Source organism: Anabrus simplex, chromosome 8 (assembly GCF_040414725.1).
Source record: "Anabrus simplex isolate iqAnaSimp1 chromosome 8, ASM4041472v1, whole genome shotgun sequence".
Taxonomy (NCBI): Eukaryota; Metazoa; Arthropoda; class Insecta; order Orthoptera; family Tettigoniidae; genus Anabrus; species Anabrus simplex.
The window spans coordinates 159,654,386-159,671,414 of NC_090272.1; the positions used below are offsets into that span (position 1 = coordinate 159,654,386).

Below are 17,029 nucleotides of genomic sequence, written 5' to 3' on the forward strand. Positions count from 1 at the left end.
AAATTTTAACACGTATTATTTACAGAAGACTGGAAAAACAAGTTGAAGCTGAGTTGGGAGATGATCAATTTGGCTTCAGAAGAAATGTAGGAACACGTGAAGCTATCCTGACTTTACGTCTGATCTTAGAGGATCGAATCAAGAAGGACAAGCCCACGTACATGGCATTTGTAGATCTAGAAAAGGCATTCGATAATGTTGATTGGACCAAGCTATTTAAGATTCTAAAGGTGATTGGGATCAGATACCGAGAACGAAGAATTATCTACAATCTGTATAAAAATCAGTCTGCAGTCATAAGAATCGAGGGCTTTGAAAAAGAAGCAGCAATCCAGAAAGGAGTGAGGCAAGGCTGCAGTTTGTCCCCTCTCCTTTTCAATGTTTACATAGAACAGGCAGTAAAGGAAATCAAAGAGAAATTTGGAAAGGGAATCACAGTCCAAGGAGAGGAAATCAAAACCTTGAGATTTGCCGATGATATTGTTATTTTATCTGAGACTGCAGAAGATCTCGAGAAGTTGCTGAATGGTATGGATGAAGTCTTGGGTAAGGAGTACAAGATGAAAAATAAGTCCAAAACAAAAATAATGGAGTGCAGTCGAACGAAGGCAGGTGATGCAGGAAATATTAGATTAGGAAATGAAGTCTTAAAGGAAGTAGATGAATATTGTTACTTGGGTAGTAAAATAACTAACGATGGCAGAAGTAAAGAGGACATAAAATGCAGACTAGCACAAGCAAGGAAGAGCTTTCTTAAGAAAAGAAATTTGCTCACTTCAAACATTGATATCGGAATTAGAAAGATGTTTTTGAAGACTTTCGTGTGGAGCGTGGCATTGTATGGAAGTGAAACATGGACGATAACTGGCTCAGAAAGAAAGAGAATAGAAGCTTTTGAAATGTGGTGTTACAGAAGAATGCTGAAGGTGAGATGGATAGATCGAATCACGAATGAAGAGATACTGAATCGAATTGGTGAGAGGAGATAGATTTGGCTAAATTTGACGAGAAGAAGAGATAGAATGATAGGACACATCTTAAGACACCCAGGATTTGTTCAGTTGGTTTTTGAAGGACGTGTAGGTGGCAAGAACGGTAGGGGTAGACAAAGATATGAATATGACAAGCAGATTAGAGCAGATGTAGGATGCAATAGTTACGTAGAAATGAAAAGGTTAGCACAGGATAGGGTGGCATGGAGGGCTGCATCAAACCAGTCTATGGACTGATGACTCCAACAACATACGAATTTTACCCATTGGAACTAAAAATCGAGCGACAAGTTCAGTTATGTGCTTATTTCGTAAATCCAATGAGTAATTCTGGAGATATTGAAGGGTATGCTATGTGTAGGCATCAGACAGGAAGTGATGCGCAACTCGCTGTGTTGATAAATACACATGCCTCACCCTTATCTGGAGCGGGCCCGGATAAACAAGGGTGACTTACATTTTTTCGGGGTTCCGAACTTTGCATTCATTGACGTTCAATCGGAACAAATAACACGGTGAAATTGAAGTACTTAGTGATTTACAATCCTTCTCATGAGTACACAGTGACCGAAATGAAACTACTTCAAAATCCAATGAACGAGTCATTGGAAAAAAATGAGCCCAAAAATTTTCGGAGAACATTGTGCTCTTTCGTCCTTAAAAGCAAACATGTTAGATCGACACACCCTATTACAGAATGTTCTATCTGATAAACCTTGTATGCTACGAAAACCATTTATGCTCTTGTTCAATTTGAGCCATTCTGAAAGCATTGACACGTTTTGTGGCGATAATGCCAACAAGATACTTTTTTACTTCATTTTCTTTGGAATATTTCGTTCCAATCAAGTTTTGAAGGAAACTGGTTTCAGAAACGACAAATTGTCGAATTTAAACATTCAGGATTTTCCTAAAAAATGTTCTTTAATGTCACTTTCAAGGAATTTCCTGTGCATGTTATTTACAGTGTACTGTAAACACGGTTCATTTTCTAAGTTTTCTTAGAAAACATAGTTATTTAGAATTTTTTTTTTTCAGTTGCATGAGACTACGAACAGAGATTTCCCCCATATGTTAGTAATAAGTCATCTTCCCAATTTTCGTATAACATTAAATTTCTTTTGCATTCATATTTCAATGTTCTCAAGCAATATCCTTGTATTTTTACGAAATGCTAATCGTTGCCCCACTGTAAATAGTAAAAGGAAACTGAAACGAGTAAATCCTCATGAACCACGTTTGTGGCATTGCCTTTTGGGGCTAGGATGACCAGGCTACGTATTGGTGTCGTCGCAAAATAAATTCTAAATTTTTCACCGCCATTCATTCCATTTTCGTAAAATGGAAGTGTTCAGTTTTAAAGGATTCTAAATGCCAAATTTCACGTCTGTAAGCTGCCAGGTTTTTTGAAATATGAATTCAAACGATCCATCTCCCCTCCCACTCTTCGCCCCCTTAATGAAAGAATATCCAAGAATCCATCCTCCGTGAGGACGTACACTGAACTACAAGTGTACCCCCAAAGTGTAATTTCTTATGTCCAGTAGTTTTGGCTCGGCAATGATTAAAAATTTTAGACAGAATTATGCATTCCGTTTTTACTTTCAGTAACGGTACTAATGGGCTGATATAATCGACTTGCAGTACTTTTTTTCATGGTATCGAATATCTTGATATAATATAATTGTCTTTGTTTTCTTAAATATAACCCCGCTGTTTTCTACACATAGCCTTAAACCTACAAGCATTATACATTCAGCACCGCGATTATCCTGGGAATTGGACGAGTGTTTCTTGAGAATATGTATTGTATTCAAACATACTTCATTTGCGGTCTGGGGGCTGCCCTGTTAGATTCGCGCTACATATGAAACATGAGTTAACTTTTGGCATAGTATTCCTTCGCTTTCTTTTGACAGCTGGGTATTAGCTATACTGAGCCCAAAAATACACTGATAAAAATGTATGATTCAACGTTTAATATCGCCGTAGGTAAGGGGTAAAGGAAAAATAAGATAAGACGGGTTTCCTTTCCCATCAGACTTCCTATAGTCAACCCTTGTTCTTGTTCTGATCCCGATAATTTTCGTGGTCGTTCTATTGATTCATTCTTCCAAGAATCTCTTCCCCCCCACCCCACCCCACCCCCTTTCCCGATTAGTGTTAAGGGGTGATTGTCCACTTGTACTTTCATAATACATCAGTTACCTCCATTACTTTCAAACTAGGTAGGCCTTTTTTTTTCAATTTGGCCGAGTTTTGCGGGAAGATGTCCTTCCAGATGTCAATCATGTACCGCGTGCTTTTTTTAAGTGTTAACACTAACGCAGGTGGGTTTTTGATGACGATGGGCTTAGGAAAGGACCAGAGCTGAAGTGAGCGGCAATGGCCTTAAAGGAAAAATGGCAAAAGAGAACCATTTTCAGGACTGCCAATAGCGGGATTAGAACCTACAAATTGCCGAATGCCAGCTAACGGCTAAATGGCCCACACCGCGCAGCAAGCTCGTTCGGTCCTGTGTGGTTCGTCACTTCAGGGTACCCCCCTGTGGGTGGTAAACGGAGACGAATGCACCCACAGTATCCCCTGCCTGTCGTAAGAGGCGACTAAAAGGGGCGACAAGGGATGATCAAATTCGAAACATGACACTACTTGCAATTAGTACCATCACGCAGGGAACACCATGCGTCGCGTTTACTTGTGCGTAGTACCACTATGTTGGGTACAAAATAGTATTGTGATTAGTAGCGACAGTGTGTGGCTCAGGATGAATTTTGCAGTACCTGTGATTCGTAACCCTATGAGACTCGCCATGGGATGGGTGACGCCATGGTTTTGCCTTTCCTATGCTTAGTACCCACTATGTGAGCAACACCACGGGATAGTGTGGGTCCCTATGGTTAGTCCACTTACGTGAGGAAAGCCATAGGTTTGCGTTCCCTGTACATAGCGCCGCAGTGTGCGAAACACCATACGTCCGTGTTACACGTGCTAATTTCTTTACCTGTGGGTAGTACCATACAGCAGGGCCTCTCAAACGCCCAAAATCTCACGCGTGCAAATCGAGGCGCAAGAGCTCCGTGCACTGTGCATCGCTCCCGCTCGGCTCGGACCAACGCTTCGTCTCTGGGCTACTCGGCTAAGCTCGGCTCAACTCGGCTTGGATTTGGAGCGCTACGGAGCAAGTGAGGAAGAGGGAGACAGGGGGAGCGAGCGAGACAGGCGTAGGGAAAGAGAAAACAGCGCTATTGCTCCAAATCGAGGAGTGGGGGTCTGCACTTTGGTCAACCAAACGAAGTCGTCTTTTGCACCGTGCACAGTGCATGCACCAGGCGCATGCACACTGAGAGGCCCTGCCATACAGTAATGTGTCTACGCTGTTTTAGATTAGTACCGCAACATGACAAATAGCATGGTTCTGTTTTCCGCAGCTGTGAGCTCGCATACGGGAGATAGTGGGTTCGAACCCTAAAGATGCCTTTCCGTGGTTTCCCATTTTTACACCAGGCAAATGCTGGGGCTGTACCTTAATTAAGGCTACGGCCGCTTCCTTCCCATTCCTAGGCCTTTCCTGCCCCATCGTCGTCATAAGACCTACCTGTTTCGGTGCGACGTAAAACAAATGGCCAAAAAAAAAGTATTTTCCTAGCGATGAGTACCATTGAGGGGCCGATGACCTGGATTTTGGACCCGTCTTGACTACAAGCATCATCGATTCAGTATTGTGCTTCAGAAGCAGTCACTTGGTCAGTAATACTATTGTTTAACGCTAGTATCTGGAATGTGGTGCATTGCGGGTCGCATCCACTGATTGTTTTAACTCCATATCCATCCATTCATTCTTCGTCCTCACGTTTGCGAATTCTGGTCAATGGAGGATTATGGATTAAAATATATATATATATATATATAACATTTATATTGTGTTAAATCACACATGTTATTATAGTGTATTTTTGAGCTGAATATGGCGAAACTCCAGCTGTCGGAAGAAGGTGAAGAAACTCCGTATGCCAAAAGCTAGCTCGTGTTTATGTAGCAGTTCCTAGCTCGGAAACTGAGTACTTGTCAGATTTTCAAAATACAGCAATTATGGTACTAAATTTGCAATGTTCGTAGGTTTAAAGCTCTGTTGGAAACGGTGTTCTTTCCATTTTAAAAAAAGTTAAGACCTCAGGTGTTCCGAAGTTGGGAGCATGGGTTGGTGACCACGGGACCCGCAGCACAGTACTGGCATTGTTTCCACTTGTGGCAGGCTCCTCACTTTCGTCTATCCTATCCGACCTCCCTTGGTCAACACTTTCTTTTTCGACCCCGATGATATTACAGCATTCGAGGTCTAGGAAGTCTTCTCATTTCCATGTCCTTGCCTTTCTTTGGCCGGTACCTTCATTTTTCCAAGTGTCGGATCCCTTCCGTTTTTCCCTCTGATTAGTGTTAGATGATAGTTGCCTTTTTTTTTTTACTCTTAAAACCACCACAACCACCAACCGAAGTTGATATCCTTTATCTCGGAAGGTACGGACGGAACGAACAAGTAGTGTCGGATTATAAGCCCCCTTAGTACCATTACTGAAAGTGAAGGATTGTGTGTGTTCGTCTTTGTCATCCTTCAAGAAATTTCATTTATGTAAATCTTCCTTAGACCTAGCCACAACTAGCATATAGCTGCATGAATGTTTATTATTGATAATTTTCAACTGTTTCAGATGTCTCTTGTTCCGTACATGCTAAATGACTTCTTTAGCGACTGGGACGTTTTCCGCCCAAGATCACTCTTCGATCAGAATTCTAGACTGGGCCTTTTCGATGAGGATGTGTTGTTTCCACAACATAGCCTCATGTACTCGAGACCGTGGCGTCGCATGCCTACCCGTGACAGCAGTGTGTCGAACATTCAGTACAATAAGGACGGATTCCGGGTAAAGTAGTATTTCTTATTCATGCATCTTTAATAATACAGTCGGATTTCGGCAAAATTCTTATAACATGTCAATCTTTCAGGCAAACATTGATGTGCAACAATTCAAACCTGAGGAAATTGTTGTAAAGACTGAAGGAAATTCAGTTATCGTCGAAGGAAAGCATGAAGAGAGACCAGATGAGCATGGGTTCATATCTCGCGAATTCCAGAGACGGTACACATTGCCCGAGGATGTTGACCCTACTACCGTTACGTTCCAACTCGCTTCAGATGGAATACTCACCATTGAAGCACCTCGCAAGGTATAAACACTTTATTTACTCCTGGAGTTGTCACATGAACTTAGCAAATTTTATTGGTCGTGACGGGTACGTCACACGTTCTCTTTGTCGTTTTACATTTTTGAATTTGATTTTTAATGATTATTGTGACGTTATTTCATCTACCCATATTTGAATACGTGAAACATGACTCAAAAATAAATGTTCAACAAATTTCTCCTGAATTGCCGTATTTTTAAAAATATATGGAAAAACAGTTTTCATAAACGTGTAAAATAGACAAATATTTTACTTGGCTTGCAACACGTTTTTGGAAAAACATATCTTTTTCCACAGATTTAATTTAGGTTCTTCTTACTAATTTTATTAATCATTTTCCTGAATATTTTGCATATGAAATTGTAAAACATTAATACGGACTTTTTTTCCATCCATGTCTTATTTTCGGGGCACAATATTTAAAAACGAATCAATATCAAGTGAAATTATTCTTGAAACCCGTTGAAGATCATGACATCAGTTCATTTTAAACCAATTCCCATGGCGCAACAACCGCAAAAGACCATGGCCTACCAGGCGACCGTTGCACAGCCTGAAAACCTACAGATTACGAAGTGTCGAGTGGTCAGCCCTAAGAATCCTCGGTCGTTATTCTTGTCTTTCTAGGCCGGGGCCGCTGTTCAGATAGCTTCTCAATTATAATACCGCAGGCTGAGTTGACCTCGAACCAGCCCTCACAATCCAGTAAAAATCCCTGGCCTAGCTGGAAATCGAACCCGGATTTGCCGAATAAGACAGGCATGGTATCACTACACCGCAGGGCCGCTTCAGTTCAGACAACTGCCACACAAATGCTGCAAATAAAATTGTTCATGTTGCCATTGATGCTTTCACGGCCCGTATTTGTAGACATATGAGCTTATATCATGTCTAAAATTGCCCATGTTTTCCACAATTATAGTGTTGTCACTTGGGACACAGGAAGGATGCCTATCTTTACCTCATCCATCACATTACTACCATCACTACTTCAATCTCCACCTAGAATTCCTCATTTTGAGATTTCAACATCAAAACGAATCCATGCGACATTACCTTCATCCATTGTAAAACATTCAAAATAACTGAAGCAAAAGGTTTTGAAAATTGCAGGAGAAAATGATCACATCGGGTCGGCGAGACATGACAAATCCGTACGCAATGAACTATCGAAGGCAAGTAAATATTCGTTACTAGCAAGATACCCGTGCTTCGCTACGGTATTATACTGAAATTTATAATTGAATGCTTCTTGTTTTAGATATAAAATCGCCGAAATTCGCGATCTGACTCGTTTTGTAATATATTACGGCAAGTTTCCTCCCATTTTTCAATCTTTCTTTCCAGCAATCGATTTCGTACTTCACGGGGCTAGGTCCAGGTATTCCACCCGGTCCGTTGGGTCCCTAAATCTTTGCCATTTTTTCCTATAAGCATTTTTAATATGGATCAAATCCTTAAAGAGATCCGGCGTGGTGTCGTCTTGGGTGCCTTGGCGGTACGCAACCCGCACCCGGACAGCATTCTTAGTCATTACTCGTCCTGGACCCGTTTCCAGCGCGGTCCGCTCATTTGACGAAGGTCCAGAACATTTATTATTAATGTTCTGGACCCCACAGTAAGATGCAAGACCGCTACTTGGCGGTAAATTATATCTGCTGCCAGTGTCATTGTTGACAATGTGACCAGCACCATTGTCGCGCGTAGGCAAGTGTGCGGGATTTCTGGCGATACGAATGACATACTTCCGTGCATTATTGACCTTATTATAGAGGTGAACAATTTCATGGTCAATCTCATTCCTATCGTTTAACTCAAATATATTTATATTATTATTTATATGCCAGGAGAATGTACTGTAATCTAAGAACGTTCTCCGAAGGAAAAGATGGCTGTTGAAAACGAACCCAGGAAAGATTAAAAATGATTGGTTTATGGTCAGAATAAGTACATCGAAAATATACAGCCTGTTTCCATTCATTCGACAGGGTCAGAAATGGAATGAATAAAGCCCCATCTAGCGGCGACAATAGCAATTGTGCCGGCTGCCGAAGCACTCCTCTGGGGCAATGATCGATGAGATGACAAATGAAATGGAAATATTGAACAGTATTGCTGGAATGAATGATGACAGGGGAAAACCGGAGTATCCTGAGAAAAACCTGACCCGCCTCCGTTTTGTCCAGCACGAATGTCACATGGAGTGACCGGGATTTGAACCACGGAACTCAGCTGTGAGAGGCCGGCGCGCTACCGCCTGAACAACGGAATTTCCTTATAAGTACATTATGAACAGTAAATTCACTAAGTCTCGACTCCTTTTACACCCCACCGCCGTTAAGCTTATTTACCGCCCCCCCCCCAAAAAAATATTAAAAGAAGGCGTGTTTCTTTATGTTTAAAGGAGGTTCCAAACACCAATGTTCACGTCTATTACCTTCAGTTTTGAGATATAAGTATCCCCATAAAAATAATTCACTTTGTTCACTTCCTTTCACACTCCTGATCCCCCCCCCACCAAGTGAATTTTCCGGCAAAAAATGCTCGTTTCTTTAATAGTAAAGGATATTCTAAATACCAATTATCACGACTCTAACTTCATTTTTTGATTTGTGTCCCCATTAAAGGAATTCAACTCCTTTTCACTCCCGCCCCCCAAGATGGTTTTCCCCCAAAACGCCCTTTTCTTTCTTTTAAAGGAGATTAAAATACCAATTTTCACGTCTGTAACAACTTTAGTTTTTATTAGATGTATGTATTCTCATACAATTAAATCAATTAATTTTTCGATTCTTTCACCCCCACCCCCACCCTTCATTGGATTTTCCGAGAATACGTGTTTCTTTAATTTTAAAGCAGATTCCAAATATCAAATTTTCACGTCTCAAACATCTTGATTTTTGAGATATCAGTAGCCTAATTAAATTAAGTAAACACCATTTTCAGTCACTTATATGCCCCCCCCCCCTTTCCACCCAAGTGGTATTTCCGAAAACTAAAAGGTTTCTTTAATTTTAATATATAAAAAATACAATTTTTCACTTATGTAACATGTTAAGTTTTTTGAGATACACTGTAGAAATTCTCATTTTAAAATTTCACCCCTTTTTAGTTCCCCTTAAGTGGAGTTTCCAAAATCAAATCACCTACGTTTCTTTACATTTACAGGAGATTCCAAATGCCCACTTTTTACGTTTGTAATATATTACGTTTCTCATATATTCTGTAGTTATAGTCTTTCAAAAAATTCACCCCAATTTGTCACTCCCTTTTAACCGCCAATAATTGTATTTTCCAAAAACAAAAAATACGTGTTTCTTTATTTTTAAAGGAGATTCCATATACAAATTTTCAGTTCTGCAATATCTTCAGTCTGAGATATATGTATCCTCATCAAAGGCATTCAACCCATTATTCACCCCTTTGCACCCACCCTATTGGGAATAACAGAAAACAAAGAAATGCGTGTCCTTTTTTAAAGGAGATTCTAAATTCCAATTTTTACATCTGTAAACTTTTAAAGTTTTAAGATGTAGACACACTCATTTTAAAATTTAACCCCCCCCTTTTCATCCCCTTAGCGACGGAATATCCAAAAATACTCTTACCGAACACCTACATCTTAATATGAATATATTCCCAAAATTTCATTTCTTTATGTCCAGTAGTTTTGGCTCGGCGATGATGAATCAGTCAGTCAGGACAGGTTATTTTATATATATAGATTGTGTTTCGTGGTGGGGAAGGGGAGCTACGAAGGTACCTTAAAAAAAAAAAAGGGGGGGGTGGAGTGCATGCCGGCAACAGGAACAACAAAGTATTAAATCAGATCTCTCAGACCCAGTGTGATCACTGTTAACAGTACTCTTGTTAAACTTTGTTCGTGATTACAAATGTGATTCTTTCCTTTGTGTTTTAGGCTTTGCCTCAACCTGAAGGGGAACGTGTTGTCCCGATCACTCGGGTGGGAGCCCCTGCTGTCACCCAAGTTCCAAAACAAAGTGCTAAGCAAGGACAAGAGCCAGTGGTACAGTAATTTATCTTAGACAGTTGTGTAAATATTCCACTTGTTCATAATGGCTTCTAATGTAACAACTCTCAATTAATGTAATTGTAAAATTGTTTAGAATACTTTGCACTATCCCGGGAAGACTGACGTGTAATGTGTAAATTTTGTGTATCGCTTAACTATTCAAAGACTGTGTGGATGATATATGGTTCCTGTTTCATTGTATATAGTCCATAATATAAAGGAACTGAATTGAAAAAAAACGTTGCTTTATTTACTAATACATACGTATATAGCTCAAAAAATATCCTTCATTGTCCTTTTACCTTTAAAAGGATCTTTTGTGATGTGCTGCCTGATAGGAAGGGAAAGTCTACTTGGCATACCTGATGTTCAACTTTGGTTGACGTTGCTGCAGGCCATTACATCCAGTGCCAGTTTGTCAGAAAATGACAAATATTGTTAAAACTCAGTGTATGTGAAACACCGGACGTTTGGTACAGTGTCCTGCGAAGTTTCTTTCGTGGGACCTCGTAGATGATGCAGGTCCAGGTGAAAACTTCACATCCATGTGGAAGTGTACGTGCAAGCAAGTACTAAGGAATGTCTAAAATATGTGGAATAAGCAGCGCATAAGCTCTCAATTTTATTATGTTGCTAAAACGCCAAAGAATTTTACAATAGTTTCCTTGATGCACTTCGATGGACATCAATAGCGGCTCGTGGGTAATGAATTGAGGGGTTCACACAGACGAGAGAATAGAAAATACTGTAAATGCTTCACGAAGCACCACTGAACATTTACGATTTTCGGAGACGCCGAAGTCCCGGAATTTTGTCCTGAAGGAGTCCTTTTACGAGCCAGTAAATTTAGAGAAGAGATTGGCCTTCTGGATCGTTTACCTTTACAACACTGTCATGAATACAAAGAAAAGTGGGTTGCATTGCACAGAATAGCGTACGTTGTAAGCAGTCATATGAATACACTGAGTATGTTGAACAGTGACTAATGATCACTTGAATAAAGAGAGAAACATCATTCGGGCTGTTTTCTTCCTTACGAAGAATCTACTGAATAGAACTATTAAATTGTTTTTATAAGTATTACGCACCACACTCTCTGACTTACATTCGCAGTTACTAACACAATGAGTACAGCACTACAGCAGCAAGTTTGCAGCCTTCAACCAGCACATCAGGGTGAAAAGACAGCACCGTTAGAAACCCTCAATTCGCCGCCGCCCCCCTTCCCCGCCTCCCGACAGTGACAGTAGTGAGCTCCGGACACATCGAGCTTGTGACCGAGGCTCCTGTAATGTTTGTAGTGTTCTCCCACGTCCACATGCCCGGCGGCAAATTAGCGGGAAGGTTTCATTGTGCATTGCTCCTTCAGTTACGGAGGATTATGCCCAGCTGTTACATTTAGCACTGTCATTAACATGATCATAGGTTGTCCAAATATGGCTGTGACCTCCATCTCTCTCGATTTTGTGCCCTTTTCTTCACCTCTGCATAATATTCCTTTCTTTTTCTAATGCTGTCTATTAACTGATATCGTCTCCTTCCCCTTCCTCGTTTTCCTTTTACCAACCCTTCCATCGCTACTCGTAGTAATGTATTGTGTCTTAGATTATAACCTATCCAAGTTTTCTTCCGTTTTTGGATTACGGTCAGAATGCTCCTCACTTCTACTCTCTTCAGAACTTCCTCATTTGATACCCTATCTTCCCAGCTTACTCTTTCAATTCTTCTCCAAATCCACATCTCAAATGCCTCTATTCTTCTGTTCCTCCTACCTTAACGTCCATGTTTCAGCGCCATATAGAGCTCTACTCCATACGCAACGCCTTGCAAATCTCTTCCTCAGATCTTTCTCTAGCGGGCCACAAAAGTTTTTCCCCTCTTGTTGAAGCTCTCCTTGGCTACGGTAACTCGAGCTTTTATGTCTGTTATAGAGTGAAGGTCTTCAGTAACAATAGTTCCAAGATACTCAAATTCACCTATTCAATAATTTCTCCCCCTATCTTGATTGTTGCTTTTTCACCTTTACCTCCAAGTATTGTGACTTGGTTTCTTTTTGTTTATATCATTCCGTACTCTTCACACATTTTGTTTAATTCTCTCAGCATTTTGCGGAAGTCCTTCAAACTGGGACTAGCCGAATGGAAGCGTATGATACATGTAATTGCGTGTATTTACACCACTGTGAAATACTAAGTATTATTCAGATGATGCTTTTCAGTCTTGTTCATCGGAGCAGTCTCTTTCTATTGGGGACTCATCTTCATCATCATTTTCAGCCTGAGGGATCTTCCTAACGTATCCTGGGCATGAGAGCTGTAAATGTAATGTTTCTTTTAAGAAGGGTTTGTTGTTTTTCTTTGGCTTCGGTCTCATACCTGTAGTAGTAGCCTGTTAATTATGAACAGATTGCATGTTTTGCGTGAGAATTTCCTAGCAAAACTCTGTACAAACGAAAATGCTTATTGCGGGCCTCAGCTGCTTCTTCTGATAAACTGCCTATGGGTAAGAGAGCATGTTCAGTGACAGTTGGGCCATGCGCCAAGATCTTGTTGTACAATGGGAGACATAGGATGCCATGGATATAAATAAACGTAGTCTTGCAGTTTCAACAGTACAAGCAGAGAATGTGCCGATGTCTATCTGATATTCACCGGAAATTGCTTCTAGAATAACCCTGAATCGATGGATGAATTTCAGATCTAAACCTGTTGTTTCTGCTGATGTTTCAGGGTCCGCAAAAATCTACTGCTATTTTCATCATTGCTGCTTCCATAGTCTGGCTTGAGAACATCTACAATTAATCACAATCGATTTCGAAACTCTTCTTTTGTGACATTTTTCCTCTCATGAACAATATTCTTTTCCGCTTTTGGACGGATTTGATATTTCTTGATGTTTATTTTATAGAAAAAATGCAACCGAAATTTGAAAAGTCAAATTCGGACATGGAGTATAGACAGGCCGAACTGAAGAGTTTCTGTATTTACTATGATTTTTTTACAAGTCATTGAAGTCTTGCAAATGTAACATCTCACTGTAGATGCTGTATTTGTTGCTGCATTGCAGACCTTTGCATCTATCATAGTAAACAACAAACGCTAACGAAGAACAAAGACACACAATCACAAGACTAGCCATTCATGGCTACCACCACAAGTTATGTAGCAATAAGAAATTCCACCTACCAAACGAGAATTGCATATGCTCGCTCTGTAGAAAGTGCTGCGGAAAATACCATATTGTGTTGTGTTCAAAAAGGACCAAAAGCATCACGCAAATTAGCAAAGAATAATTTAAAAATTTGACGCAATCATATTGTATATGGCCTTTCGGGTGCTTTTCCTATTAATAGTAAGCAACAATGTGTTATGGATAAATCACCCTCTGTTCTTGAAATGGTTGTTTCTTCTAACGTTTCGATTTGACTGTTTATATAAACACTTTCTTCTTTAGTAACATCAGCAGTTTCATGAATAGATCTAATTCCTATTGCTCTGCAATAGCGAGCGGATGATGGTGTACTTAGGATTTTTCCAAACAATTACGTCTTTATTTTTGCGACTAACAAGTCGGTGAGGCTCTAAAAATGACTGAAATACGTTAGCATCAGAATCACATTTGTTTTCAAATTTTTGTTTAAACTGAATTTGCTGTGAACCATCACAACCACATTTATAAATAAGTTCCAATGATTGCACGTCATCGTGTTGAAGACCATTTAAAGCCTCTTCCAAGTACAGTATAATATTAATCGCGCGCAAGTGTAATTAAAAAGGGCTTGAAGTTGAATTTCCGCCCATGTGGCAGTCACCTGATAGGATTCAGTCACATGGTAGCACTGCTTTTTAGCCTCTTGAAGGATGCTGTAACAAGGATAGCCCTTCGTATCAGCTGTTCGTATTATTTCGTATTGTTTCCTTGTCAGCGAGGCTTTCACAAAGATTGACAAAGCTTGAATATGTGGAAGTCGTTATTTGTCTTCTAAGTCTCTGCTACTACTCCGATCTAATGCTTGTCTGTATGTAGCATTTCGTGTAGGAAATGAAGTAATATCATTAACCGCTTTGGATGCCTCAACATTTCCAGATTCTAGAGCTTCATTTAACTGGCATAAATTAATTCTGGGGTGTCAAACATGCTTCTCAATAGTTGTGTCTTACGCTTTTTAATACGTTCGCTTAAATATATTAACGACTTTGATGGCCTGCTAACTCGAGTTTTGCAACAAGGAATTGTAATGGCACTTTGCAGCCAATTATGGTTCTTTTTTAAAGAAGGTATTTTCAATTTTGTATGAAACAAGCCATATTTTCTTTGTGACTTTATATAAGGCAGTTTATGTTTAAAACCTTTCTTTTCATCATTAGGGGAGGTAGGATCTGATAATGTAGAATTCAATCGTTTTACAAAATCGTTTTCAGAACATCTCTTCATAAGGTCATAGAGGCCTTTTCTACTCATCAGTTTGCATTTCGAAGGACCTAGAATAATAAAAAAATTACTATTAATTGTGGAAATGGCATTGGTTATAACTGACACATCATCCTTGTAAACAAATCGTACAAAACCAAACTGCGGTATTCATCGACTAATTTCTTACATTTCCTGTAGAGGAATGATTTTATATCACACTGCATTAAATAAAACATATCCAGAGAAACACCCTGAACCATAACAAAACCCTTGCATTACCGTACTTCTAAGTGGCATTCCCTTTGCTTCAGAGGTTAATGTTAAAAGACGTATTAGGTCTACTTATATACATAGTAAATAATATGAATGAAATTAATTATAATTAACAGAACATACCCGGATCTTCAGAATCCATAACGATTTTCACACCACTTCACGTCAACACACTTTACAACAGTCACAAACGCAGAGTGATTTCGAGCCATGCCATGCCATCCCCATGTTCGATGTATGCGAGAACTTTTGGCCTATCGACCTTATTGGTCTTAAGTGCCATGTCAATCAAGTGATCCCATTTCATTAACGAAGTTGGTGGATTGGGATACATGATATCTAGTGCTCATTCATTGGCCAGAGTGTGACCAGGCGCACGTACAGTCATGTGCGCTGTGAGTGCTTGAACATTTCTTAGCAGCGCGCGGAAAGTGAAGCAGACGTACAGACAGGGGTCACCCATCCAATGCGTGACCACGCCCGATATTGCTTAACTGTCGTAGCAGCTTGTTCCAGTGCTTTAAGGGAGAAGAGAGCAGGGTGTTGTTTGCTTAAGAGGAAGAAATTTCGGGTGTAGTCGGCAAGAGGAATTTCTAAGCGTGGTTGCTTTGCGGGAGTGAGGGCTTTGCATAGCGTGGCGGGAGAGGGATGTATTTCGTGGCGGGGACGTTGTTTTCCTGGTAAGGGATGGTGGGTTTAGTTTAGGATTAGTTGTCTGCTTGGCATGGTAGACGAGAGTAACTTGATCAGTAGTAGGTTCAGGAGGGTAGTTGTGTCTTGGCTGGGCTGGCTGGTGTGATCATAGCTGAGGATTCTGGGGTTCGGGAGTGGAGGAGGAGTTGAGGTTTGTGCTTGTGTGTGCCGAGCCTGTCTGTAGTGGGCTTTAATTGCCTTTTTAAGAAATGGGCAGCCAGAGAAAGAGGCGGCGTGGCTGCCTTGTCAGTTAGCGCACCTCGCCTGGGCCCGTGGAACCGTACAATCAGTGTGGCGGTGAGGACCCCCACATCTGTTGCATCGGGTAGCCTCTGAGCACGAGGCTGCAGAGTGATTTAGCTTCAGGCAATTAAAGCATTGTGTTATGAGAGTGGGTCGGGGTGGGTGCCGGGTTCGAGTTTCTGCAGTGAGGGAGTTGTGAGTTGGTGCGAGGTTGGACTTAGGGGCAGGTTTGTTACGTCTGCTCCTAGTCTGGGTATATCTGGATTATGAGTCTGAGCCCGGTATTGAGACTAATGATGTCTCGGTCCCGGGTTCGGTTGCTGGCTGTGGGGAGAGGGGGGAAGTACCTGTTTTGAGTGATGAAGTGTCGACTGCTGTGTCTGGTGGCAGTGTGACGTCAGTCTGTGTTGCTGGGTGTACATTGGTTATGAGGGTTTGTGAGTATTTGGTGAATGTTTGTGGCGGAGGGTTGGTCTGTGCTACTTTGTGTTTAATTGCGGGCGTAGTCTGTGTATGTTTATCCTCCGTGTCAGTGTCATCTGTTAAAATTTTGAACCTCATTTCGTGTAGATTTACCTGTTTAATGATTTCGTAGTAGCCTTCTTCGGTGAGAGAGAAGATGAGAGTGTATGTGTTGGCGGACTTTGCGAATGGCTGTGTGTGTTAGTTTGCGGTAATCATGGCGTAATTTTAGTTGGTCCTGAGGGGTCAAATCTGAAGCTTCCGGGAAGGTAATAACAATGGGATGAAAGTGGGAGTAGGGAGTGTCAGTGCGGATTAGTAGTTGCTTATGGAAGGGTGACTTGGGGTTTTGGAATTCAGAGGACATGTTGGTAGAGGATGCGTACGATTGAGACTGGGGTGCCGGTGTCCTGGCTACTCGATCCACCAGGGGGGTCCCGACTGGGTGAGGGGTGTATCAGGGGTGTTATTTAAAACACTGGAACGGTCAAACTCACGAGGAGGACCGGCTCGTTGCTTGGCGCAGCTCAGTGAGTACTGGCGGTTCAGGTGTAGGTATCGTATCTCAACGTGACAAGAAACGAGCAGGTGACTACACTGAGTGCTACTGACAAATTGCTTTTGCCCGCGCAATCTTTGGATGCACTGCACGCGAGACGACACTACACAATAGCTC

The 17,029-nt window shown here is 41.0% G+C and overlaps 1 protein-coding gene across 1 annotated transcript in view; it reads left to right on the top strand.

Moving 5' to 3' along the window:
* Window positions 1-10,330, top strand: part of LOC136879239 (alpha-crystallin B chain-like) — a 32,429-nt gene extending 22,099 nt beyond the window's left edge. The window contains exons 2-4 of the mRNA XM_068229081.1: window positions 5,702-5,914; window positions 5,997-6,218; window positions 10,156-10,330. Of these exons, the coding sequence (XP_068085182.1) occupies window positions 5,702-5,914; window positions 5,997-6,218; window positions 10,156-10,272 (552 nt within the window). The 3' untranslated portion in view covers window positions 10,273-10,330. The remainder of the gene's footprint in view (window positions 1-5,701; window positions 5,915-5,996; window positions 6,219-10,155) is intronic.
* The last annotated feature ends 6,699 nt before the right edge of the window (window positions 10,331-17,029 follow it).